Raw genomic sequence first — 27,137 nt, 5'->3', positions numbered from 1 at the left:
CAATCATGTCCTAAAGCAGGGCTCTGCAGCCTGTGATGGCTTCAAGCCAGGAGCAGATCCTATGTTTTATTCAGTTGGTCTATACAACCATACTTCTATACCTAGAAACTTTGTCTGGCTCCTTCAACCAGATAAAGTGAGGGAAGGTGACTTGGGCGGTTAGCTCTGGCACCCTTTTTGGTGAATGTTGAAGTCCTTGTATTCAAAATTCACTCTCTCCTGCTGGAGAGATGTTCTATTAGCACATCTCCATAAAAACAAGTGCTTATTTCATAGCAGTGGTGTCCTCCTTGTATTTTATTTTGAAGAGCACACCGTGAGGATACCAAATACATTTGAGTAACAAGCCTTCATGACCTTGTTGTTATGATGTTAGCCCATCTCTTGCTTTTAACAATTAGAAGCTGTCATGAGGAACCTATGCGGTAACCTGACCAATTTCCAACGAAGTTGCCTTACTAGTAATGTTACTTTAAAACACATTGTGGCCGCCTGCTTTCCTTACAAAATACTGCTGCTCAAACTAAGCCAGCACCAGTGCCAGGTGCGGTGAGGTGGTGCCAGGCACAAGCCCTGGGCTGAGCACAGGGGCACAGCCCCATCTCAGCTCTGCTCCCCTTCCTCGGAAGATGAACCTTCCTTGAAGGCCTTCAGGGTTTGTTTCTCGCAGCAGCTCTGTCACGCCCGCAGCCAGGACACAACCTTCAGCCGCACGCTTCCCGCCCCTCAGCGCTGGACCGGCCTCTGCTCTCCGGCCCCCGGCGCAGCCTCCAGCACCCGGCGGTTGGCGGCCCTAACGCTCCGCCGGGCACGCGGCCCCGCCCCGCCCCGGCCCCGCCCCGGCGCCGGCCCCGCCCCGCCAGCCGGCCGTTGCGCGGGGACGTCACAACGCCCCCGGAGGCGGCGGCGGGCGTTGCGAGGCCGCCTCCACTCAGGGGCGAGGCGGCGGCTCGCGCCAGCGCACTCGCTCCCGCCGCGCCGCACGCCGGCGGCGGGGCTTCTCGCGAGAGCGGGGAGCCGGCTCGGTTCCTGGTTGGTGGGCGCCCGCCGGGAAAGCCGGGGCGGCAGCGGGGACGGGCCTCTGCCGGCGGCCGCGCACCGGGCTCAGCGCGCCGCTTCCCCCTGAGCCCCCGCCGGGCGGCCGCCCCTTCCCTCAGCGCGCAGCCAGCCGGGCGCGGGCCCGGGCCCCGGCGGAGCATTGTCTGCGGCGGGGATCATGTCCGCCGGGCAGCAGGCGCTGCCGCTGCCGCCGTCGCAACCGGACGACCTGCCCGCGCCGCCGCCACCACCGCCCGGCGCCAACAGCAGCGAGGCCGCGGGGACGGCTCCCTCCGCCGCCGGCCCGGCCGGAGGCGACACCGAGATGGAGGTCAGGCGCTTTCCCCCGGCGGGGACACTCCCCCCCCCCCCCCCCCCGCCCTTCCCCGGCTCGGCGGCGGGCTCCGGGGGCGCCGCGGTGGGGGCGCGCCCGACTGGGCGGCGGCAGGTGCCCGCCATGAGGGACGGCGCCGGCGGGGCGTCCCCGGGCCGCGTGGGGCCGCGGGAGACAATGGAGGGGCGGGCGGGGGCGGGCGCGGGGCCGCGCCGTGCCGTGCGCCGCGGCGCCTCCGGGGCGCTGCCGGGCCCCGGCGGGAGGGCGGGCGGGCGGAGGGACCGGGAAACGGCCCGGCGGCAGCTGGGGAGGGAGGGGGTGTGTGTGGGGGGGCTCCATCCCTCCGCTGCCCCTCGCCGCCGGCCGCCGCACACGGGTCCCGGGCGCCGTGTTCCTCCGCCGGCCGCCGCCGCGGGGACAAGGGGAGGCCTCGCCGCCAGGTCACTTCATTTATTTACGTTCTTTGAAGCGGGGTCACGGGAGGGCAGGGGGAGCCCCCCTCGCGTCCTCCCGCGCGGGAGGCGGGTTCGCCATCCTCCCCCCACGCACACACGTACGCGCTGAAAGCGCAGAGCTCTCGCTGGGCTCGTTACCCGCTTGGTGCAAGTAGCCTTTCTCTCCTCTCCTTTCTCCCTCGAAAGCCTTCCCATCGTTTGTGCTTCCTGCTTCAGGGATGAGCGAGTCCGTATTCTAAAAAGCAGTAACGCTTTCTGCCTGCTGAAGTGGTTCAGAACTTTTTTTTGGGGGGTGGGGAGGTTGTTTGAGGGGTTTTTTTTGGCAACAGGTGCTTATTCCAGAAATTTCAAGGGGTTTGAGTGATTGCCTCGAGATGCTAATTTTATTGCAGCATTGTTTCTTTAAATGAGATGAGGAAACTGGTTGGTCCTGCTTTCAGCGCTGGGTGTTTTGTACTCTGAGTCATTCTGTACAGTCCAACCTACTTGATCTAAATAAATTTGCAAATGCCATATTTTTCGGATGAGCAAGTAGCCAGAGCACTGTGGGTAATAAGTCCTGCTCGAACCTGCAAAAATAGGGCAATTCCGGGCTGGGGCTAAGCGCATGGAGGCTGTGAAACGCGTGCTCTTGAGGCGCCCGTGCGCGAGGGCTCTCGCTGTGCTTGCTAAGTTAGTTCCTTTTCGCGTGGGGAAGGGATTACCTTGCATGAAGTGAAGTTTCAGTTGAAATAGCTTCTTGATAGTCCTGATCATCTGAGATACTGCTTTTCTTGCTCTCCAGCAAAATTGCAAGGGTCTGTCACCTTTATCGCACGTGATGAGATCAGATGGCGCGCTGCTGCGTTTCTGTGTTTTGCGTGTTAGGCATTTCAGGAGAAACATGAATTTTGTACGGAAGTTGAAATGGTCCTGTGCTTGTGCTCACTGGTAGGTGGGTGTTGGCTAAATCCAGTGGGAGATGAGTGAGAAGATTGGAGTATGAGTTTAGAAGATCTTTAGCTAGAACTTTTTATGCTCAGTTCTTTATATTTTGACTGGTGAGTGAAACATTTGTGTTAGGATTCTTCTGTTTCCACACGCCTTACCTGCCAGAGTTTTGTGAGGAAGCACCCGCCCACAAACATGCCGTGTTGTGCCTGCCTTTGTTTCATGTTGTTTCTGATTTTCCTGTTCCTTTGTTCTACATTGGCCAGTAAAGATTGAATTTAGCTCAGTTCTTCCTTGGCTCAGTTAAACAGATGGTTAATAACGATTTTGAAGTCCTCTCGTTTGTTTCCTTTTCTCACCCTTTCAAGAATTATTTTGTAATATACTGCCTTGGTGTGGTTTACCAGGGAAGGATCATCGCATTGTTTTTGATTTTAGGAACAGACGATGAAATTAGACGTGGGAGATGATGGGGAAAGAGTTAACCTAATAACAGGAGAGACAAGGATTAAAAAAGCCCTGATCTGAAAGAATAATTGAAGGCAGTATGAAGGATTTGGCAGGAAGGGGATGAGGGAGGACAGCCCCCTCCCAACCAACTTACTTTTCTGTTCGTAGTGGTATCATTGGTGATAACGACAATTATTTGATGTAGTAAACGAAATAAGGGAAAAATGCAGTTTGTCTAAATTCCTACTCTGCTTCCAGGACAAAACTACGGTCCAGGTTCTTATTTAGACTTGTTCCCTTGATACAGAGTGATGAGGGATTGGGGTAATCTGGAAAAAGGGAAAAAAACTTGAAACTACTCTTGCTTCAGGACCGGAGCTAGTTCTTTCACAGTACTCTCCAGAGCCAGCTTTAGGAGGGTTTTGGCTCAGCACCCTAGAAGCGGCATGCCGAGCTCCTGGACCACAGCTGTCTCTCTCATTCACATTGATGTGATGCTTTAATGATGGAGCTAAATCGGATTACAGAGATCTAGCTCTGTCCCTCACCCTGTGGCAGGGATCTTTGATCCATCTCCAGGTAATTTTACGGTAAGTAATAGAAAGCTGACTATATCAAAGCAGCAAAAGATGGCTGTGCTATCTGATGTGGATAGATAGTAATTTGAAACAAGCTTATTCTCCTTTACATGTGTATCTTCCCTTGTTCAGAAAACAATTTTTTTCTAATTCTTTTTCATCTCAGGAGTCTTTTGAGGATGCGTCACCAGGAAAACAAAAAGAAATCCAGGAAGCAGATCCTACGTACGAAGAGAAAATGGTATGTAATATTTGGGACTGTGTACAGCTATCTAGTGCTTATGTAGTTGCTTAAAGTAGACTGAGTTTTCTGCTTGTTTGAAATCTCTTAACTGGATTTATAAAACTTTGTCTAGTTATTCAAAAATATTTTGAAATATTTGAAACCAAAAAACATCCAGGAAAAAACCCTTAGACCCTTCTCCTTTTTAGCATTTTGTTCACTGGTCCTCTGCTCTTTCTCCGTTTCCATTGCAGTCATTTGTGGGAATAACTGTTAATGTGTTTTGCTGTTTCTAGCAGCTTTGAGGTGCTCTAGATTTAGAAGAATGATATAATGGGAAATACTCAAATGTCTTAGGGCAAAAAATGTAATAAAAAGTTGTCAAGTTGGTTCTGGAGTTATCTGTAGAGTTGTCCTTCCTGTAGGCAAGGGGGATTATGAAAAGTTGAGTATTCACTTTCTCAGTCAGAAATGGAAAGATCCTCTAGGGAAGCGTCCATAAGTATTTAAATGGCTGCTACGTTACTTTCTCAATGTATGGAATCAATTGAAGTCTAGGACCTTTTTTATATCACTGTTGAACACAGGAAAATAATTCCAAACTTACTTTTGAACTGCAGGAGTAGCAGTCCTTTGTAGGAAAAGTATATTAATTTCTATTTGGGGGGGCGAGCAGTAAAAAGAAAGGTTTGGCATAAGGCTTTTGAGTAGGCACTGCATTCATTTTCAGTTGAAATATGCTTTAGTTGGGGGACTTCAAAATACGCAGGTTCTTTCAAACAGTACAGTTTACAGGTCAAAGTAAATAAAAGTTAACTTTCAAAATTCATAAGAGGCTGAGGAAAGGTTTACTGTTTAGGACAAGCGCTGACTGTAAGCCTTGGCCAACTTTTCAACCCTTTTACTTTGTCTAGACTGAAAGGGATTTTGTTAGCTTTTTCTGAAATTTAATCTGTTCTTTGTGAAGCTCTAGTTAGAGTCCGTGAGCTTTTGAAGATGGGTGATTCTGTGCTACTAGAAAACCTACTATTTTCCTTATTTTTTTAGTTTTTATAACATACTCAATGTAAGAGACGGAGCCGTCCACTCCTCACCATCTCATTGCATTTTGTTTCTCTGTTCCTCCCTGTTTTCCTTTCTTCCTCTTCGTAATTCCAGTGTTTGTGGCTGCATGTGGAATTTCTTCGTAGGAAAGTGAAACTAATTCTTATAATTTGCTGCTTCCTGTGTTGTTTCTTCTTGCCACTGAAAATAACACAGTCTTCTGCTAATTTTTTTGTGCTACTTCCTGGCAAACTGAAGAAAGTGAACTTGGAGTTGTCTCTTCTAGTCTCTAGACAGGCACAATTACAAGGAGGATTGTATTTTACTGTCACAATAGTCAGAAGATGCACTAGAAAAGAAAATGGGAAAAGTTTCTGTTGGTAGAAGGGTAGCTCAAGGTAGCACAGTACAGCCTGTTCTTGTCTGTGTCCTATCTCAAAGATACAGATAATGTTTGTTAGTCTCTTAAAGGAGTGTCCTTAAGTGCAATGAAAACAAGTTGTGGGGATGTGTGTGCAGTGCCAAACTTGCAGAAGATCCCTCACTAAAATTTTGGAACGAGGAAACTTTTGCAGTGCAGTCTGTATCTCTTCTCTTTTGCACAGCCAGTGAAACAAGTACTTAAAAATAAGGGTCAGCAATTTGGATAGCAGTAAGATCTTACCTAGCTTAAACTTCAGAAACTGTTGCAAAGTAAAGAAAAACACCCTATGAAGAATAGACAGGAAAACTTTAATTCAGTGGATGTGGATTGTAGCTGTGTCAATCAAGCTTAAACTATAGTTGGAGTGCGTCTGACTCTTCTGTGGTACATACAGGATCTCTTTCTTGGTCTCTTTCTTCTCTAACCCTCTGTCTTCCTGTCTTTTACATAGTGCAGGAACTGCTTGCTTTAAAGAGGAGGACACTCACAGAGCTGGCATTGCTCTTGCAGAAGTCTGGAATATATGTTCCTTTTTACTAAGAAAACTGACTTCCTGTAACTGTGCAAGTTGCTAAATACCAGGTTATGTTGTGGCAGCTGGCAGATTGTCAGAGTGGTTGCTGTTAAGCTTGGAGCTGTTTTCTGTCTTGATTGTCTGTTCTAAAGTCTTGATGTGGCCTTGGGAAGATGTGTTGATTCCAAATGGAAGCTGTCTCAAAGGAACTGAACCTTTTAGATACTAATATTGTCTCCTGTAATCTTTTTTGCGCAGCAGAAGCAGCGACTCATATGAAAGGGGGCAGTCTGACAAGTTAGGCTGAGCATATCTAAGAGGTCTCTGCTGCTGAAATAGGTGTTCTGGCTTCTAGCTATGGGCTCTTCTGCCCTCTCCGCCCCCTTTAATGCCAGCTCTTTTGCTTATCTCACTAAGCAGGCAGGAAACGCATGTGGTAGAAAATAGTTGTTGCCAGGTTGGTGAAATGAGTGAGTTCATTGAAGAATCCTGTGCATGCTGGGTGGGGGTAAATTTCTGGGAGTGGGACTATAATTTTTGATAGGATAAGGTTGTTAAGGGGACTCTGGCCTTGTCTAGTGACACTCATGCAATCTGTGTGCCAAAATCAGATTTCAGTCTTAGCACGGGTCTGTCTTGCAACTTTGATCTTACTGCGTAGCAAAGGCTAGCCTTGACCCAATAAAAGAGTATTGAATCTGTCAGCAACAGTTATATTATTGATGTTAATCATCTCTTCTTTGTTATTGTACCTATGTATATAAAGAAATGTGAATCTATATTGTTTAAAAAGCATTTGATAGCTTTTTCTTTTGAATGAATACATACTGTAATGTCTCACATTTGTTCCACTTAATTTTCCTTGTCAACAGCAAACAGACAGAGCAAACAGATTTGAGTATCTCTTGAAGCAGACTGAGCTGTTTGCTCATTTCATTCAGCCTGCTGCTCAGAAAACTCCAACTTCACCTTTGAAGATGAAGCCTGGACGTCCACGAATAAAGAAGGATGAGAAACAGAATTTACTGTCAGTTGGCGAGTGAGTGATGACATGTAGGCCAGCTTGTACTGTAATTATGGATTTTATTGTACTTTAGAAGCGTAAGTTAAACATGCTAGTCTTTTGTCCTATTTCCATGTGTGTTTTATGCTGTATGATTGTGGTATTTTTCAACTGCCCACCTGTAAATTGAAGGTTATTCAAGAATTCTAGGAGTTATAAGAATTTTGTGTTGGTGGTAAAGCACTATCATGATTAAAAGTATTCCAGCATGAAGAAAAGTGGGGGCAGAAAAGTAAAGCACTTGTGGCTCTAAGTTGTAAGAGTTCATGGAGAACATCAGTATCCTGCATCTTACAGGCAGCTTGAAAATCAGAAGTCTGGAAATTTGGATTGCCTTCATTGCAGCTTATATGGCTACAGTATATCTAGCGTTTGGGAGATGTTCCAGAACTCTTAAATACAGTGTTGTTCCCTGTCTTGCTGTCTTGTAGTTAAAGGCCAGTACTTATGCACATAGTTTATCCCTTTCCAGTCACTTTGCTGTAATATTTGAGCCTGCTAACAACGTGGTCATCTTATCTTATTAAGAAGCTGGTGGCTCTAAAGAGTTAAAAAGCAGCATTTCAGTTGATCAGCTAAATATGAGCTCTTTTGAAGAATCTTGCTAGAAGCTTCTTTAGGTGTTTGCGTTCTGTACTGCAGTGACATTAGATTTAATTTCAGAACAGTTTCACGTCTTTTCAGTTTAGCCAGAAACTTACTTCTTTCTTGCACTTTTTCAGCTACCGCCATCGTAGAACAGAGCAGGAAGAAGACGAGGAGCTGTTAACAGAAAGCTCCAAGGCAACTAACGTCTGCACTCGATTTGAAGAATCTCCATCATGTGTGTTTCCTTTCCCCCCCCCGCCCCGTTCTTTTCCTTCAAAATGTTGTTTAAAATGAAGTTTATTTTCATCCTTCCCGAGGACAATGAATCAATTTTGGGGGACAGGAGAAGGAGAAAAAAATCCAGCACTAGTCTAACGGGACAAAATGTATTAAAGAGGGACTGTTTATTTTCAATCAGGCTAGAAAGATGGTCCAGTGAGTCTTGTCCTTTAGAAATCCAGTTGCTATGCTTTAGTTACTAGGAAAAAAGCTAGCTGTTTTTAAGTCTGTCATCGTATGATTTTTACATATGTAACCTATCTTCTGATACAATTTAAAGTACCTAACTGCTTCCAGTTCATTTAACAGAGAATTCGATATTCTGTTGTTTTAACATTTGACTGTGTTCTGATTTGGGGGGTGGTGATAGAGTTAGAATTTCTACGTATTTTGAGTTCTTGCAGAAAACAAAGCTGTTGGAGCAGCTTGCAGAAACAAAATTAACATGTCACTGTCTCTAATCTGCATTGTCCTCGGAATTTACTGCATGAAATTTACTACTTGATTTTGTTCTGTAGCTTAGATAATCAGTGTCAATTAGCAGGCAAGGGATGGTGAAATTCTTTGGTAAGTTTTTACAGATCTTTTAGTCTATTCTTTCCTGTCTTTTAGATGTTAAATGGGGAAAGCTGCGTGATTATCAGGTCCGAGGATTGAACTGGCTCATCTCTTTGTATGAAAATGGCATCAATGGTATCCTAGCAGATGAAATGGTATGCACATAGCCCATGTTTCTTGGGACTTGTGAACACATGTGATACAATACAATTTTAGTTCAGCTATATATGTAGGGTTTTTAATAGCACAAAATGCAATACATAATTTGCCAAATCTTTTTTTTTTCTAGTATGTTTTAAGTCACTAATGTTAAAAGTGTCACAGGTATCTTAATTTAAATTAAACTGTGCAGGCAATTTTAGAAATAGGCATATGAAAAGGGAATCTGTCAACCTTTAGAAAAATAAAATTCAGTGGAGGGGAGTTGTTCTATAGAATGACGTGTCCTCTATTTTTTTTCTCTAAATTGCAGCTATTTTGTTATGGTATTCTCAGGCTGCCCTTGTGAAGAGTGTCATGTATGAAAAGAGCAACAAATGCAGTAACACTTCCTGTTGTTGTTAGGGTAAAATGCAGATAGCAGGATACGAATGTCCTGTACGGACTGGTCTCAGCAGCAAGAGCTACACCAGTGGGAAATTTTCTGGGAAAAATGGTACAAAGATAGATGTGGCTAGAGAGCTGTGTTAAAATTTCTTTCACACCGTGACCGTGGACATTTCAGTCAGCACTGGCCATAGTAGCTTTTGCTTCTGTTTTTATTCTTTCTCCCTGAAAGACAAGGGATGAACACAGAAGAAATTGTAGTTTGACGGACAGATAGGTTTGTGTCCTCTAAGTGATTTTAGTTGTATCTGTTTTTCATAGGGAGCAGATAAGGAAAAACAAAAATCTAATTACAGTTGAGTATATTGCATTTCTCATACCTTCGGGTAATTTCTTTTCTGTGTGATAAAACTTCTTCAAGATAAATTAGAGACAAATTAATTTAAATTATTGTTTAGTAACATGTTTAATTTTGAAATAGAGCAAGGATTTTCTTCAATATATGTGCTTATGAATAGAGGAAATTTTTTTTGCTGAGTACAGTTCTAAGTGGAGCAGGCTTGTTTTAACAAAAATGACTGGGTAACTTTATAAGTCCTTGGATTTGTGGTATTCCAAAATCCGTCTTGCGTTGAGGAGTTTAAATATTTACTATTAAATATTTTTTGATTCATTCTTAACTATTAATCCTTTTGAACTTAATGCCTTTCACACAGCTTGTAAACACTGTTCCACATCTTACACCAGGTGGAATGTGGTTATTTTGAAGACAAAGACTTGAATTTTAGAAGCAAAAATAACTTGCACTGATGGTTTTTGGGTTTTTTGAATCCCATGTGTTTGAGTCATAATCTTTTTGAATTTTTTAAATGATACGAATGATCTGTTTTTTGCATGTCTTCCTCAAGAAGATACAAGGTTTTAAATATTTCTGTTGAATAAAGAACAGAGCGCTTAAAAAAAGTACTTCTAAAGAAGCTCAGTGTTTGTTTTCTTCTTTGATATATGCAGCTGTTTACATTTATGTTTGGCTTTCTTCTCACAAGAACTGACATCATGTCGTGGCCTGTAAAAGCCTCCTTACAGGGTTCTTAATTTATTCACTTTATTTCAAGTTTAAGAGAATGCATACATCCAGTTTGTAAAGTTTGTTGACCTCTAAATAAATAATCTGAGTACACCCCAGTCTATAAAACAAAATTCTATGAAATAATGTTTTCTTGCACTTCTAAGAATGTGTCTTATTTGAAAGGTAAGGCAAAATTCTGACTTCATAATCCAAGGTTTGAAAATGTTACTCTTATTACTTTTTTTATTAAATGTGGGAAGCCATACAAGCTTTTCCTAACCAAGTTTTTGACGCCTTTTGTGAGTAGCACTGTCTTTAATACATCTCACTCATTTGTTCAGGCTGCTGTGTCTTCCATGTTGTACTTGGAGCTCACTCTTGGGTTTTTTAAAGGTGTTTCCTGAGAGACTTTTTTTCTGACACGTCAATGTCTCTTACAGGGTCTTGGGAAGACACTGCAAACAATTTCTCTTCTCGGCTATATGAAACACTACAGAAATATTCCTGGTCCTCACATGGTGTTAGTTCCTAAGTCCACTCTACATAACTGGATGAATGAATTCAAGAGATGGGTACCTACACTTCGAGCAGTTTGTTTGATAGGTGACAAAGACCAGCGAGTAAGTTTTGATGTGGTTGTTTTTCCTGTGTAAATCTAGCATGTGATCTTGCTGCCCTTTACCTTTACTGTTTGTTCATAGGGAAGGATATTACTTGGATTTGTAGTGGTTAAACAGTAAGACCTACAAGTGCTACCTACTTTAAATACAACCAGCTTAGAATTCACACGTATGTTGCCCAGCTATTGCTCCATCACTTTACACTCATAATTTCTTGTCCAAAGATTTTCTCTCTCCTTTTGTGAAGGCAATACACCATGTAGACCAACAAAACCCCATAAATCTTAAAATAAGAAAATAAAGTGTTTCATGTAAAGTGCTGTCATTTGTACGGATATATAAATCTGTAAAAAAGTAATTTGTTTTATGCTCTACATAGTACAGTACGTTGTATTGGCTGTAACAGCAGCTCTTAAGAGGATTACGGGGTCTGTCACTAAGGAACTGTTTTCTGACAACAGTTGTCAGCTTAATGTTGGAGGGGGCAAGGTGGGTTGGTTGGTAAAAGTGGTATGCAAATGGATCTTACTTGGCTTGGAATTTTGTCAATTAAAAGAAAATATTGTTCAGCCTCTTATGGCCTTACTATTTCAACCATTCTCTTTTTGTTTACTTCAGTATTAGTTCTTTGCTACTTTTTTTTTTTTTAGCACAGCAAAGAAAACTTAAAAAACATGGAATGTGATGGCGCATCTGTAGATTTGTCAACTAGAGTTACCCATTTATTTATGGAAGGAAGAGTTATTACTCATGCCATTAAAATTCTGCTTTTGTCAGCAGATTTTTTTATTCTAAGGGCATCTAGCTCTATTTTCAGAGTTTGTTGGGTTAGAAATTACAAAAATATTGATGAAAGTTTCAATAGTTCTGGAGGTCATTGGTCCAGGTCTGATATCCTGTGATTTTTTTTTTTTTTTTAGTGCATCTTTTTTGAATCCAAAAGTTCTTACTCTTTCTTCAGTATATTTCTTGCTTGTATGAGTTAAGTTCTTGACATTTATACATCTCTGTATTTTGAATTCTGACTAATTACTGCGTCCGCCTTTAACCTCGGATGTCAGCGTTCTAGAAATTGTTCAGTTAGCCAAATAAAGCAGTGCTTGGGATTATTTTTTTATATTCAAAACCTACCATTTCTAAACTTAAAACTTAAAAAAAAGCAAAGCAAACCTACAGAAAATTAATTTTGAGTTCTGATCTTATAGTTCAGCTATTGAAAACCTCACGTGTGTAGGTAGTCATCTGCAGTTTCCAAAGCCAGAAGTTAGACCTGAGATCCCTTCTCTGCTCTGCCCCAAGGGTTTTAGCAGCTTCAGCACTCGCAAGATTGTCAAGCTTTACAACAGTTGTATGTTATATTGCTTCTATAATTAATTTTATCTTTTTTTTTTTCCCAAATTTAGTAGCAAAATTGTTTTAAAATTTTAATGGCGCTCGTGTGTTCTTTTTGTTTTAGATTTGACAAAGCCTCAGTAACTAATTGTCACCTTGTTGTCTAGGCTGCCTTTGTCAGAGATGTGTTGTTGCCTGGAGAATGGGATGTCTGCGTGACATCATATGAAATGCTTATCAAAGAGAAATCAGTATTCAAGAAGTTTAACTGGAGATACCTAGTTATAGATGAAGCCCACAGGATTAAAAATGAAAAGTCAAAGGTAATTTATACTTTCACTGAAAGAGAGATTTGTGTGGGTTATTAGGTGGTGGTGTGGGGACTAGTAATATTTTTATATTTGCTCATGTCTCAATGTCCTTTAGTTATCAGAAATTGTGAGAGAATTCAAGACTACAAATCGGCTGCTATTAACTGGAACTCCACTTCAGAACAACTTACATGAACTCTGGGCACTTCTTAACTTCCTTTTGCCAGATGTCTTTAACTCATCTGAAGTAAGTCTTCATTTCTGCTAATCAAATTAAATGAATTTTGCTGGTTTTCCAGATTTGAAAATAGACCTGAATATGTATATTTAGGAGTATCAGTTACTGGTAACGATAGATTGACAGTTAGAAATGTTTCCAGACTTGTGAGGGTATAGTAGGGTAGACTGTTTGTCTCAGCTTGGCCATTTTTAAGGGCTGTTGTGAGCCTAGCAGATATAAGAGGTTTTTAAAATCACAGTGTGAAGATGATCTCTACTGCATTTCAAAATAGATTTAAACGTTGTGATGGCTAAACCAACTTACTTTTTTTCTTACGTTTAACTATAAGTTACCTTATTGTTTATCTAAGACTTCTTCCCTGTGAGTTGGGAGATGCTGTATAATGAGCATTAGACTTCACAAAGTGAAGCATGTGCTTAACTGTTGTGATGAATTGGGAGTGTAACATCTGGAGAAGGGGAAGCTTTGTGGTGCTTTATACCAAAATTTTACTTTCTCCTTTTCATTTTTCATCAAATGCTGCAGTAGTACGCTTCTTCCAGATGGACTTTGTCCAATGGAGTGATATGAATGAGGTCGTCGGGGGGTTTTTTGTTTGTTTGTTTGTTTTTTGAAGAGGTGTTATAGAGCTTTCCATAAAAATAGACCGAAGCGGGTAATTTGTTCTTTTACTCACTGCCTGTGTAAGAGAATCACTTGAGTTGTATTTATTCACCATTGTAATGACATTGCACCTTGAAACCCCTTAAATACCAATGATTTTGTTGATACAGGACTTTGATTCATGGTTTGATACAAACAACTGTCTAGGGGATCAAAAGTTGGTGGAACGTCTCCATATGGTAAGTCTTTCTGCTTTTTGTATAAGTGTTAACGTTTACCTAAGTTAGGTTCTAAATAATTCTTCTAATGCTTCTTGTGACGGAATATTAGGGTAAGATAGCTTACTCCAGAAACTATGGTAGACTTTCAGAATAGGTTGGTGAAGCTCAGCAGATGATCTATTTCTTGAAATATTGACTATGAAGAGACTATAAATATTTCAGTCAACCAAAATTAAAAAAGAATCAAGGGGCATAGAACCATCTGAAACATGATTTTGACCTAATCTTTGAGTCTTCCAAAGAAAGCACATGTATATTCCCATGTATAATAACCTGTCCATATAGATTGCTTTTTCAGATGATCTGGTAATAGGTCTGGTGTTTGACCATTTATGACAGAGAGTATCTGCACTGCTTTTGTCTGTTGACCTGATCAGTGTTTCAGTTTCCAAAATGCATTTAATGATGCAATCTCTTTCAGGTGCTACGACCATTCCTTCTACGTCGCATTAAGGCTGATGTAGAGAAAAGCTTGCCTCCAAAGAAGGAAGTTAAAATTTATGTGGGTCTCAGCAAAATGCAACGAGAATGGTAATTCACATATTTGACTGTGCTGTGGTTAAGGCTCAGAAGGAATGTGCTGCTTGTGACTTGATTATTGTGTGGAACTTGATTTAATTCCTTCTGGTGTACTCCCAACTCATATGTATTTCCTTATGAAACTTTCGTGATGACAAAACCATGCATATCAGGGAGAGTTACCTGATGAAATGAGGGGGAGGGTGAGCTTTTGACTATACTTATCATTTAAAGAAAGGCCTGCTTTGTTTTAGAGTTACATAAGTTTTTTCTTTCTTTGATGTAGGTATACACGAATCTTAATGAAGGATATAGATATATTGAATTCAGCTGGGAAGCTGGACAAAATGAGACTGTTGAATATCCTCATGCAGCTGCGAAAATGTTGCAATCATCCATATCTCTTTGATGGAGCAGAACCTGGTCCACCTTACACCACAGATATGCATTTGGTCACCAACAGTGGCAAAATGGTAGTATTGGACAAATTGCTACCTAAGTTGAAAGAACAAGGTATGCACCTCGTCATTGTTGTTTGAGAGTTGTTTGGTTCAGTGATAAAAATGGAAGTCAGTGCTTTTTAATGTTTCCATGTATCCTGAGCGAAAACCAGCATGCTTTAGCTAGGATTATTGTTGGTTTCTAGCGTGATACCAGCTTGTCAAGCACTGTATCTTAAATAGTTGATACAAAAACAATTTGTGAAGTGCCTTCATAAATAAGTGGATCCATTGTGGCTTTTTGTGATGGTGAAGTGTGTTGATGTTTTTTTTCTTCTCTTTTTTTTTTTTTTTTCCTTTTTTTCATCCCAGCTAAATTGAGACCACAGAAACATCAGTTGGTCTGGACTTTAGGTTTTCTTTCTTAGCATTATTAGCTGTTTGCAACATAATCATGGTATTTTAGCCACACCTTTGATACACTATGAAGTACCATTTCAGATTCAAAGTCTTCATGTAGGGTTAAAGTCCAGTCCTTTGTGAAATGTTGGTCTTTCTTGCTGGATGTGATTTTGAGCGGCACCCGAGGTTTTTCAGTGAATTCTTTAAGGCACGCAAATGTGGGGGAACACTCAGTTATTTTAAAGTTATTCGATAGCAGGGACAAAGCTCTGGAATACCTTACTGTAAAACTCAGTCGCCACAGAATTTCTGACTCTGGAATAAATTTTTAACTCATTATTTTAATGAGTGTGCTTACTGAAGTAACTTGGCTAAAGGAGTGGAGGAAAGTTTGTGACTGTGGAGCCATTGCAGAAAAATAAAGCCAAATCCAAACCTCCAAAATTGCAGAAAAATAAAGCCTCCTTGCAGAAAAACAAAACCAAATCCAAGCCTTAGGTAATATAAAAGTAACCTGTACTTTGTATCCAGATATCATTCAAGCAGCTGTGGCGATATGCATCATTGTAAGACTGAAAAAGAAGAATTCAGTGGTTACTGTGCTTTTTTTGATCTTGGTTTCTTTCTGCTATGAGGCTTCTTGTTGAGACGTGGCAATTACAATTGGCCTGGTCTTAAATCAAATGATCATCTTAAAGAGAAGAGAGTTCGGTATTAGACCTTGAGTCCAAAGGACAAAAAAAAAAATCATGCTAGGAGAATATAGGGGGAAGTGGAAGCTTTGTAGTATTCTGTGTTTTACTTAAATCTCTCAAGTAGGTTGGAAATGGTTGTGTGTTATATGCGTAAATTACTGTACATTTACATTTTTTGAAAGTTGTTCTTGGCAGGTAAGTAAACTGACAAGTCTTTGAGAAGAACTAACTTTTATTTCTAGATATCTTAAATCCAAAACGAATACTTCAAAATTTCATTCTTTATACTCCTTGATGTTTTTCTATTTGTGTTATCTTACTCTGCTCTGTCTGGGAACATTTTGATAAGGAGTACAACAGAAAACAGAAGCAAAAAGGCAGCCACTAACTAGACTCTAATATACAGTAAGGCAAGCAAGCCCCATGGCAAGCACAGGAGCCTGCCAGTTAGCAGCTAAACAGCTATAACAGCTATGAATTCGGTCTAGCACACTCCAGTCACACGTGTTGTTATCTGGAACCCTTCGAGCCCCACCTTGGGCACCAGAAAGGAGCCGTTGTGGTTTAACCCCGGTAGGCAGCTAAGCCCCACACAGCTGCTATGACAGCAGCGGCTGCAGCCCTGCATTATATACTGGGTTCTGAAATTCTAACTGCTTTTCCTCTTAGTACATGGAACTGCCCTCCTTCCCTTTCTGGTAGTGCAGACTTGCAGAGTTTGATAAATCCTAAGTTTTGGTGAAAATGTAAGAAAGCTTTTTACCCAAACAGGTTCAAGAGTCTTAATCTTCAGTCAGATGACCAGAGTCCTAGATATCCTGGAAGATTACTGTATGTGGCGAAATTACGAATATTGTAGACTGGATGGACAAACACCACATGATGAGAGACAGGTATTTAAAATCTTAAGTATTTTATTTAAGTAAAAATAGTACTCGTAAAACATTTCGTTCAACTGATATGTTCCTTTTATTTATTCAGGCATCTATTAATGCATATAATGAACCTGGTAGCTCAAAATTTGTGTTCATGTTGAGTACACGGGCAGGAGGTCTTGGAATCAATTTGGCTACCGCTGATGTTGTAATTCTGTATGATTCAGACTGGAATCCCCAAGTAGATCTTCAAGCTATGGTAAGAATCCAGATGGAAATTATGTTCTTCTTTCTTCTCTTTCTCATGGAACTTTCCTAGAAATGTGTGGCATGACGTAGTATTTCCAAAATAAATCGGTATTTTTCCTGTTTTAGCACAGGAGTAGCATTTGTCAGACTGATTTTCAGTTCCAGTGCAGCTTTCACTGTGTGGAACCCTTAGTCACATTTTGGCTATACAATGTTCTATGCAGTGAGAAATGCTGGGTGTATGCTATAGCACTCTTAGTAGTATTTAACAAAAATAGCCTACTTTGTTCTTTAAAAAAAATAAAAAGATCTAGCATGTTGATCCCAAAACTATAAAGCTTTACTTCTGTGGGGAGTGGAGGTGAATGTGTTTACACTGTCTTCTCTGAGACCTTGCAAAAGAGACAAAGAAAAGCTGAATTAAACTTTTCCAAAACTGCTTTTATGGTGGTGATAAGTGAGCAAGCTCCTTTTAGCAACCGTCTTTAATTTTTTTTTTGAAGTAGATTTGCATGCATCTCCAACCTCGGGACATGTCAAGAACACTACTGACAACATACATAAGAAAGTAAAGCTAATTAAAACCTACAAGTGTATTTGGACAAATGAGGCCTTTCAGTGACAAATCTTGGAAATTTCTTTTTAATTATTTCAGTTAAGCTGTAGGTTCTCAAGTATTCTAGCAAAAATTAGTTCAAAAGAATGATGGAACTGGTGTCTGGAAGTTAAAGTGAGAGAGTTCCAGCTACCACTAAAGGCGTATGTTCAGAATACTAATTCTCACGGTCGTTAATGATTTGCCAGTCAGGTGAGGTGGTGCATGGTATTTTTCTAGAAATATTCATGGCACAACTAAACGATTTTGAGAAAGGTAGCTTTTGGTCAGTACAGAGATAATTTCTTAAATAATTTGATTTTACAGAAGGTTACATAAGGGCAGGAGCATCCAGTCTTCTCCCCTGTATGATTTAACAAAAAACCCCAAACACACACTATTTTTAGGTATGACATCTAGAGACATACTCATTATTGATGTTACTGGAAAAAACCACCCCAAAACTTGCAATGCAGATAAGAATGTGCTATCTTGGGTAGTCATGTTAACTGGATGTCTATAAAGATTTAACTAACCTATGCTACTCTGTTTTGTAAATTAGTATGTTGAAACTAATGCAAATTGAAGACTAATTATATAGCCATGCTGGAAACCAAGTACTGAATTTTTTGTTACTTTTTTTTTGCCTAGGATCGAGCGCACAGAATTGGCCAAACAAAGACTGTTCGAGTGTTCAGGTTTATCACAGACAATACAGTGGAAGAAAGAATAGTGGAACGTGCAGAAATGAAACTCCGGCTAGATTCCATAGTCATTCAGCAAGGCAAGTATATGAAGGCAATTTGTTTGTATATATGATACGATTCTCTTCTTTTTTTCACAACTACGGCGAAATCAACTAGTAAGAATCAATGGGAATGTTGCTTTGCCTCAGCTGAACTCTGAAGATAGAGTGCGAAGGCCTGATCCACTGGAAAATTTATTTTACTGTAGGGGTAGGCTTTTCCTCACTAACTTTCTGATTACCTCCCTAGCGATACGTATGTACAAGTGGGTATAGTCAGATTTATGTGGGTTTTTTTAAAGCACTCAACTTCTCCTTTGAACTGGAGAAATAAATGCCTGGCCTTTTTTTAATAGATGGGGAGAAGTGATGACAGTGTAACCTTCTTGGTTGACTTGATTGGAATCAGTAACTTTATTTCTGAAAAAAGGATTCAATAAGGTTTAGTCTGGAAATGGTGAAAACATGCGCCATAACAAAGCTTACATGGAAGACCTCACATCCAAAATGATGTTTGTTGAACATAATTCATGTGTAATAAAGCAAATGTATGTGATCCCTGGCTAGATTTTGCTTGCTTCTCCCCTCCCCCCCCCCCCTTTTTTTTTTTTCTTCATTTGGAATTTCCTTTACTGAGAGAAAGGGAGATAGCTCTAACGTCGAAGTGTAAGGGGGAGAAAAATGATGTATTGCTCCTTCCATAATGTAAACTCTTTAGTTAGTTGCTATCCTCCAATGCTTTTATCTTCAGGAAGACTGGTGGATCAAAACCTGAATAAACTTGGAAAGGATGAAATGCTGCAAATGATTAGACATGGAGCGACACATGTGTTTGCCTCAAAGGAGAGTGAGATTACCGATGAAGATATTGACCACATTTTGGAAAGAGGTGCAAAGAAGGTGAGAAAAAGTTTAAAAAAAATGGAAGCCCACCTGTAGACTTAAATTTGATGGCAAGATAGTATATCCCTAGATGATAACTTGATTGTAAGCTGGAGAGAATAGGGGTTTTGCTATTGAGGGTTTTCATATTGGTCAGACATGTTTGTTTTTTCTACTGTTGTAAATGAGATGTTTTCTAATGAAGTATCTTTCAAAATTGCTACTGTTCTTTTCTCTCTCCCCCCTCCAAGACTGCGGAAATGAATGAAAAACTTTCAAAGATGGGTGAAAGCTCACTCAGGAATTTCACAATGGATACAGAGTCCAGCGTGTATAATTTTGAAGGGGAAGACTACAGAGAAAAACAGAAGGTAACATTTAAATTTCTTTTGGAGGAAAGCACTAAGTTGTATGATTGAACCATCTTTATTTAAGAAGTGTTCGTTAAAATACAATATAATCTAGGAAAATAGTTTATAAGTTTTAATACTTATGTAATGAAGTAAATGTAGACCTAGTTTATATATATAAAAAACTTGTAGCTGGTGTGAATATTTTGCAAGGCTTAGTCTTAATGTTTTTTGGGGCGGTGGGATTTGTTTGTATAGATGGCATTTACAGAGTGGATTGAACCACCTAAACGAGAAAGAAAAGCCAACTATGCTGTGGATGCTTACTTCAGAGAGGCTCTTCGAGTCAGTGAGCCAAAAGCACCCAAGGTGAGTTGACTGATTTAAAAAAATAAATTGTTCAAACATGCATGATAAACGGTTAAAGCTGAAAGCGAGAAATTGGTCTTTATTCATAAAACCTGCTCTATTCACTTTTATAAATTGGGGAGGCAATTTAAATGTAGAAAAATCCAAAGGACTTGAGACAAACTTCTGGGAGAAAAAAGTAAGAGCAAGATGAAACTTGTAAGAAAGATGTTAGGAGGGTAAGAACAAGGTGTTTCTTATTTTATTTTTATTTAAGCAGCTGTGAATTTTCCGTACCTGTGGAAGATTTCCTTATTGCTGCTCAGAACACCTGAACTTTGTTCAAGGGGATGCATGTGTGACTCTTTCCCCAGCCGCCGCCTCCTCCCAAAAGACCCTCTCCCCTTTTCTCACAGGTCTTTTACTTTTAGAATTCTTCATGGTTGTACTTGTCTCTTGCATGGTGTGGCCTTTTGGTTTTTTTAGTTAAGACAGTACATTTTTGTAACAGTAAAGCTTCTGTTTTTGCTCATAAACTGAAATCAGTTATCATCACAAGCAAACAGATTCTGGATGTTGAAAGGGACTCAGATACAAACTTTGTATGTATTTCAGGCACCACGGCCTCCAAAACAGCCAAATGTACAGGACTTTCAGTTCTTTCCTCCACGCCTGTTTGAACTATTGGAAAAAGAGATTCTCTACTACAGGAAAACAATAGGGTACAAGGTAATTGAAGAATTCACGCATTGCAACAGTTTACTGCAACAGTAGGAGAATATGCACTTGCCCTGCCTTTCACACTAATTTAAATGAAATAAATCATGTTAAGCTGAACAAATGATGAGGTTATCTTAACAGAAAAGTGACAATTAGCAATTATCTGTGAAAAATTACTCAAATTTTACAAAATGCAAAACCTTTCAGGTACCTCGGAATCCTGATCTGCCAAATGCAGCCCAAGCACAAAAGGAAGAGCAGCTTAAGATTGATGAGGCTGAACCTCTTAATGATGAAGAACTAGAAGAAAAAGAGAAGCTTCTAACCCAGGTATAGTTGGCTCTTTAGCAAGACTGAAATCAGCTGAAGCTTGCTTTGTGTTTTACAGTGGTATAGGAACATTTCTTGGTCATTGATTCACACATGCCGTAGTTCACACAGCTGCAGATTTTGGTTCTGACTGAAAAGAGGTTTAGCATTCCGTTTGTCATGGGCCTGGATACCTTTGAAGAACGTGCACCAAATTAGTGTACTCAGATTCTTCTGAATCTGATCTACGTTCTGTGTATTTTAAGCCTAAAGAGTAAGACATAGCCCAGTGTCAGAGTCTGGCCTGCCAAGTTTGCGTTGACTGTAGACAGTGACATCTTGCCTCAGCTGTGGGACCGCGCAGGCTAGCTGCAGAGCTGAGCTGAATGTGCCGCTTTCCACATTATTTAAAGCGTATCTTCTGCCAAAGTATCACTCCCATGGGGAAGTGAATCCTGCAGAATGAATGGTCAGTTTTCCTAAACCATGACTGGTAGTGGATAGTGTCCATCTCTTAAAGAGGATATGAGCTGAATAGGTATATAATTAGGTAGCATGTACCTTTAAATCATTTAAAACAGGTTAATGCCTGTTACACCTTATTTGGGTATTATTATATTTTCACATTGTATTTTGGCGGGGGCGGAATTACAGGACAAGATCTCTTGCTTGAGTGGTAAGGCACTGGAACAGTTCATTATTAAAACCAGTACAATCAAGTAAGCTGTGGCTAAATCATAACATGGCTGGCAGACTGTTTTACTGCTAATTGTTTGTAAAAGTTATTGCTAACATGAAATTAGCCTATTTTGGCAGCTGATAACTTCAGCAGTACTATTTCTGTCCCTACTGAATATCATCACAAAATAGCTTTAGACCTTCTGAGGGAGGGTGACCAGGGAAAATGGCTGATGGCATTTGTGAGGCACTTCATGGGCCTTTTTGACAAAACAAAACCATTACAGACACTACTTCCTTCACTTGAGGGACTTTTGTTGTTAAAAAGCGATCCCATGTTCTCTTTCAGAGAATATTGGTAGGAGGGATTAATTTATGACCTGAAGCGTCTTTTATCTGAAATTAGTACGTAGGTAGAAACCCAGTGCTAATCATTATGCAGTATTTAGATGGAGAGACTACAGTGACAGCAGGATAAAAAGTTTTTCTGCTAACATTAAACTGCAGAGAAAGCAGAGGTTTAATATTGTTGGAATGATGGAAGTGTTGCAGGCCATTTAAAGAAATCTATTGAAACAAATTTGGAGACAGACAAATCCTGAACTTCTGTGCAATGTTTCCTTTTGATTGCTATCAAGGGATTCACTAACTGGAATAAGAGAGATTTTAACCAGTTCATCAAAGCTAATGAGAAGTGGGGCCGTGATGACATCGAAAATATAGCACGAGAAGTAGAAGGAAAAACCCCAGAGGAAGTCATTGAGTACTCAGGTAACTTACTTTTTTAAGTAGTCAGCTCTGTGAGCCCATAGCTAATGCTGCTTTCCTAGTTTGAACTGCCTGCGAACATGGTAACATCTTACTTCTGAGAATTTCTTACACGGCTCTTCAAGACTTTCAGGGTAGAATTGTACTGATGGATTTGGGATCTACTGATCTAGATTTTTACCATGTTTAGCCCCTGCATGATTAAAGCTGTACTAAAATGTGCATGTAAACTATTACCGACCCACTTTAATATAGCCTAAATCTACTCTAACGGGATAGCGCTGCCTTCAATTCTTGTTAATTTTTGCAAAAGGCAATGCTGAGAAACAATGCTTAGCTGGAGAGATTTCACTTTTCCTTGTATTCACTAGCCAGTAGTTTTCTTGAATCTTTACACCTTTATTGCCTCATCCTCATCAAGAGTGGGATACAGTAAACATTTTGTGACTGAATATATAATGACCATTGGTTTTTGTAACTTAAGTAAAAGTCCACTTGGCTACCTACCTCTGATGTCTCAGAAGTGTTTTCTGCTGTAGTGCAGCTGCAAGGTCGTGGGGCTAAATTTCTAAAGGTATATAGCAGCTTACAGATGTGAAAAATTCTTTAAAAAAACCCCTTCTATTTAAACACCTAATTGTCTTTCAGACACTTGCTCTTGTCTTTGGCCACTCAGTTGCCCTCCCGCTTCCCGCTGTAAAAAATTTATTGCTGTTACCTCAGTTTTCATTTTAAGTAGCTTTTTTCTTTGGGGAGGAGACTGGCTAACAAAAACCTTTCTGGCCTGTATCGCACCTCATTTAAACTGAGGACTCCTATCTGCCCTCTTCAAAATAGCATTTGTAGTACTGCAACACATGATACCAGGAAGTGAAGGTTCCTTATCAGGTAAAGGCATGCCTGTTTTTATACAGCAGTAAGTTCTGGTAAAAGGAAGTAACATCTTTTTTTTTTAAGGTTAAAAACTCCTAACTTTTAAGATGCATGATAAGAAACTAACCAATTGTTCTTTTCCTAGCTGTGTTCTGGGAAAGATGCAATGAACTCCAAGACATAGAGAAGATCATGGCTCAGATAGAAAGAGGAGAAGCCAGAATTCAGAGACGCATCAGCATAAAAAAAGCACTTGATACAAAGGTATCTGCTGTGTTTCTTGCTTCCTTTATTTCCCTGTGCCAGTGAGGTGAGATGCAGGACTCTGTCTAGCCAGCGTTACTAATGTATGAAGACACCACGTTGGGCATGGTATTTGCCTCTCTTGCATATTCCTCAGCAGTTGCTGCCTATAGCTTTTCCATTCTATAGAAGTGAAGTGCTGTCCTGGCCGATAGCTATGATGATAACTTTAGGTGTGGCCTAACCTGTTGTTTGTAACAATCGTCTTTCTCATAGAACAGTTCCTAGTGCTGTATAACAAACTCCCAATAATGACATGCTTTTTGAAGAAGCAGAATTTCTTTTGGACCCACGTAACTGAAAACGCTATATATATGTTTAGCGCACACACTTACTTAAAAAGGGAAGACTTACCAAGCAGAGGAGGCTTTTGTTCACATCTATGTTTCCCCAACCAGTGTTTGGTAACGAACAGAGTTGTAGTAAATTAAGACAGTGTATCAGCATTCGCCCCCCCACTTCAGGTTTGACTAGTTAGTTCTCTCTTCTAGGGCAGTCAGGGGAAGAACGGTGTCTGACTCAATTCACCAGAATGCAGCCGAACCATGTGCTACAGTTTCCTGTACCTTTGTGCTCTTACTCTGATTTTGACCATTCCTGAGGATTTGTATGTTAAAAAGAATCACTGCCAGTTGAAGCCTGGCAGGTCTTGACTATTTTCAAATTTAGTGACAGGTCTGCAGTCTGCCGTTAATCAAAAGATCACAGACAAAGCTGGCTGTTGTCTAAACCAGAATTTCCCAGTTTAGATGGTATTGGTAAATGCAGTATCTCTAGAACCCACAGTTCCTTACATGTGGTGACTTAGCACCAGAGCTCATAAAAGATCTAGCTTTCTAACTTGGTATTGTTCATCTGGCTGTCTTCATGTGATGCATTGCTTTTGTATAAAACAGTTCCATGCTAATTCTGAACTATTAGTTTCATAAGATCCTATTTGTTTTGTTTAGATTGGCAGATACAAAGCCCCTTTCCACCAGCTAAGAATATCATATGGTACTAATAAAGGGAAGAATTACACTGAAGAGGAGGATCGCTTTCTAATCTGTATGCTTCACAAGCTAGGATTTGATAAAGAAAATGTCTATGATGAATTAAGACAGTGTATCCGAAACTCCCCACAATTCAGATTTGACTGGTTTCTCAAGTCCAGAACTGCAATGGTATGTATTAATCCGGTTTGCTTTTTGTTCATGAACGCCTATGACAACACCGTTATACACCAGCCTAATTAATTAGCTTCTGAAATACTGAGATATGTGCATGTGTACAATGCGTAAAATTTTTATAGGCTTTCTGACAACTGTAGTGGATGGCAAATGCAGTAAACTAAAAAGTCTTATGGGAGGATAAAGTCAAAATCCCAAGGTACCGTTTTTCAAAATCAACGTGAATTTGAGTTAAATACAAACATGTTTTAAAAAGCAAACATCTGCGATCAAATCCATTCCTGTGAAGCCAGCCAGTAAGAATCAAAAAATACTTCATTCCTTTCTGCCTCTGCCAAGATAGAGCAAAAACCTTTTACCTACTTACAGGCATTTCTAATATTCTAACATGATTTTTACATTTAAGTAAGTGGCTGCCTAATGTAGTGAGTGAGTATGTATGTTGTGCAATTTAGGAGCTGCAAAGGAGATGCAATACTTTAATCACCCTGATTGAAAGAGAAAACATGGAACTGGAAGAAAAGGAAAAGGCAGAAAAGAAGAAACGTGGACCAAAACCATCTTCGGTAAGATTTAAAAAGGCATTTCTGTGGAAAAGCTCATTGGAAGACAGAGTGCTTTTCTAATTGTCTAGGACAAGTGATATCTAAAGTTACTTAAAAACACCACCACCACAAAACCTTACAGGGCAGAGTTAAGAGCTGCTTAAAGAAGTTCACTGTCATTCAGCTAGTATGGTTGTGGATGTCAAATAAAGGAAAATAAGTTTAGGTTCTGAGTTATAGCTCACATGCTTTGGAGCAGATGAGCTTGTTATGTTTTGGATCACTGAGTTGGTACGCTGTATAGGTTTACCCTGGTAAAATAAACCAGAGATATATTTGGCCTTTTGATTAATTTTTATCCCTAAAGAAATTCTGTGTTTCACAGAAATTGAAAAGAAATTGCATGTCACACTGAGGGATACATAGGCGATGCAGACCATGCACTCCACTTTACAGATCTGTTTACAAGTGTTCCTATGTAGACTCTGCTGTCTGCCATCACTTTCCTTGTCTGGGGAGCTGGTCATGAAGTGGGCTCCTAGAGCTTGATTTGGGAAAACAGCACGTATGCTTGACTGCTGTCTTTGCTGACTAAATTTAAAGTACTGCTAACTATGCAGGCCTGTTTTGTAAAGGAACTTTACCCATTTTCTCGCCTCGATTTGTTGTTCAGGTTGTTGCCTAGAGCCGTTGTATCAAAAACTTAGAAGCACAACTTACTTTGCAGATGTGCAGAAATCAGTAAAGAGTTGTGGATTAATAAGTTTCTTAGAACTGTTCACAGAATATTTAAACAGGTATTTAGAAATACCATTTCATAACTAGGAAGCTTTATAACACCCTTATTTGCTTCTAAACACTTTTTACCTCTGTGAAACCGTACTCTTCCAGAGTTGGAAGAATACAAAATGACGGCTGTCCTGAGGAGGATGTACATATTTGCCGTATTACAACATTTGCAATTTATCACATTTTAAAGCTGCCAGGGTATAAATCATCTCCATCTGCTTTGACTTGAAACACGTTGCTTGCTTACAAGCTTTCTGTATCACAATAACTTACTAAAAAACTTACCTTACAGGCACAGAAGCGCAAAATGGATGGTACTCCTGATGGTCGTGGAAGAAAAAAGAAGCTAAAGCTGTGAATGCAGAATTTTTGTAATCACTAAATTTAAAAAGTAGTTCTTTAATTTACGGGTCTTCATAAGATGTACTGTATAATGCTCAACTATTATGTCATTAAAGGACATCGGGTTCATCTGTTTACTGAACTAGAAACATAGTACTTAATGTAGTTTCACTTTTTTAAATGCAACAGCTGTGCTGAATTTTTTTTACCATTAACACTTGAAGTAATAAATAGGCTTCATTTATTAATAAAGCTTCACGTGACTTTTTTTCATTAGTGTTTCCACTTGAATACCTATTTCTTTAGTCATCTCCCAACTTTTTTTCCTCTTAGGGTGTTGTGAACACTTTTTCTGTTATGATCAATAGTTCTATTTAGTTGTGTTTTCTTGTTACAAGCCACCACCACCAGTCAAACCCCATTTCTGGAAATTCTGTGGCTCTGACCTTACCTTTATTGAACTTCATTTTACTGCACAAATATACTCTGTTCTTTGACATTAATGGAAAGGCCAGGTAAATACCTCAAGAACCAATGATCAACAAAACGATAACATTTTTCTGCTTAAAATCTGTGCCAGAAGAAGGGTAAGTCAGCCAGTCATGCTGAGGTTTGTACTTAATTAGAGTGGCCTAAGAAGGGTAGAATTGTTTTTATTGGCAAACAGCAACAAGTCAGAACAGAAAACGTAACAACACGTAAAACAACCCGCTTCTGTCAGACAGCTGTGGTAAATGCAGAGACAGTCGTGATGGCTGTGAAAAGAACTGGTGCTGCTGACTCTAGGTGTGCAAGATTGTAATTGTCTGGCAATCCACACTGTTCACTGAGCTAGTCAAACTGTGCCATGCACGAGTGTTGCCTATGCTGTCCTTTCTTTTTTATGTATCTATCTGGCATATAATGACTGAGATGAAATTGTGTGTTTCCCAATGCCATCAGCCAATGTAGCATAATTTTGGAATTTACTAGAAAAAAAAAACCCAGAACAAATGCTCAGTTTGCATTGAGTAATCTTTGCTCAGTTTTGGCCCTTTCAAGAACACATATCAAAAGGCGT

The 27,137-nt window shown here is 40.1% G+C and overlaps 1 protein-coding gene across 2 annotated transcripts; it reads left to right on the top strand.

Annotated features, from left to right (window-relative positions):
* Nucleotides 1-1,139: 1,139 nt before the first annotated feature.
* Nucleotides 1,140-26,360, top strand: SMARCA5 (SWI/SNF related, matrix associated, actin dependent regulator of chromatin, subfamily a, member 5). Of its 2 annotated transcripts, none has more exons than XM_050895521.1 (24): nt 1,140-1,369; nt 3,952-4,026; nt 6,863-7,029; nt 7,776-7,876; nt 8,533-8,633; nt 10,534-10,713; nt 12,213-12,368; nt 12,472-12,603; nt 13,371-13,439; nt 13,903-14,012; nt 14,287-14,513; nt 16,309-16,430; nt 16,519-16,671; nt 17,908-18,040; nt 18,753-18,901; nt 19,135-19,254; nt 19,492-19,602; nt 20,197-20,310; nt 20,509-20,631; nt 21,927-22,059; nt 23,075-23,193; nt 24,183-24,395; nt 24,857-24,967; nt 26,028-26,360. In XM_050895521.1, the coding sequence occupies exons 1-24, from the start codon at nt 1,217-1,219 to the stop codon at nt 26,091-26,093; spliced, it is 3,138 nt and encodes a 1,045-aa protein (XP_050751478.1). In that variant the 5' UTR covers nt 1,140-1,216; the 3' UTR covers nt 26,094-26,360. The 2 variants fall into 2 exon arrangements, with proteins under 2 accessions (XP_050751478.1, XP_050751479.1); XM_050895522.1 differs by having other exon boundaries at nt 17,908-18,044; nt 18,757-18,901.
* The last annotated feature ends 777 nt before the right edge of the window (nt 26,361-27,137 follow it).

This window comes from Gymnogyps californianus, chromosome 4 (genome assembly GCF_018139145.2).
Source record: "Gymnogyps californianus isolate 813 chromosome 4, ASM1813914v2, whole genome shotgun sequence".
In the NCBI taxonomy this organism is placed as follows: domain Eukaryota; kingdom Metazoa; phylum Chordata; class Aves; order Accipitriformes; family Cathartidae; genus Gymnogyps; species Gymnogyps californianus.
Note: the sequence above shows the minus strand (reverse complement) of the source record. Positions and strands in the feature narration are given on the sequence as shown.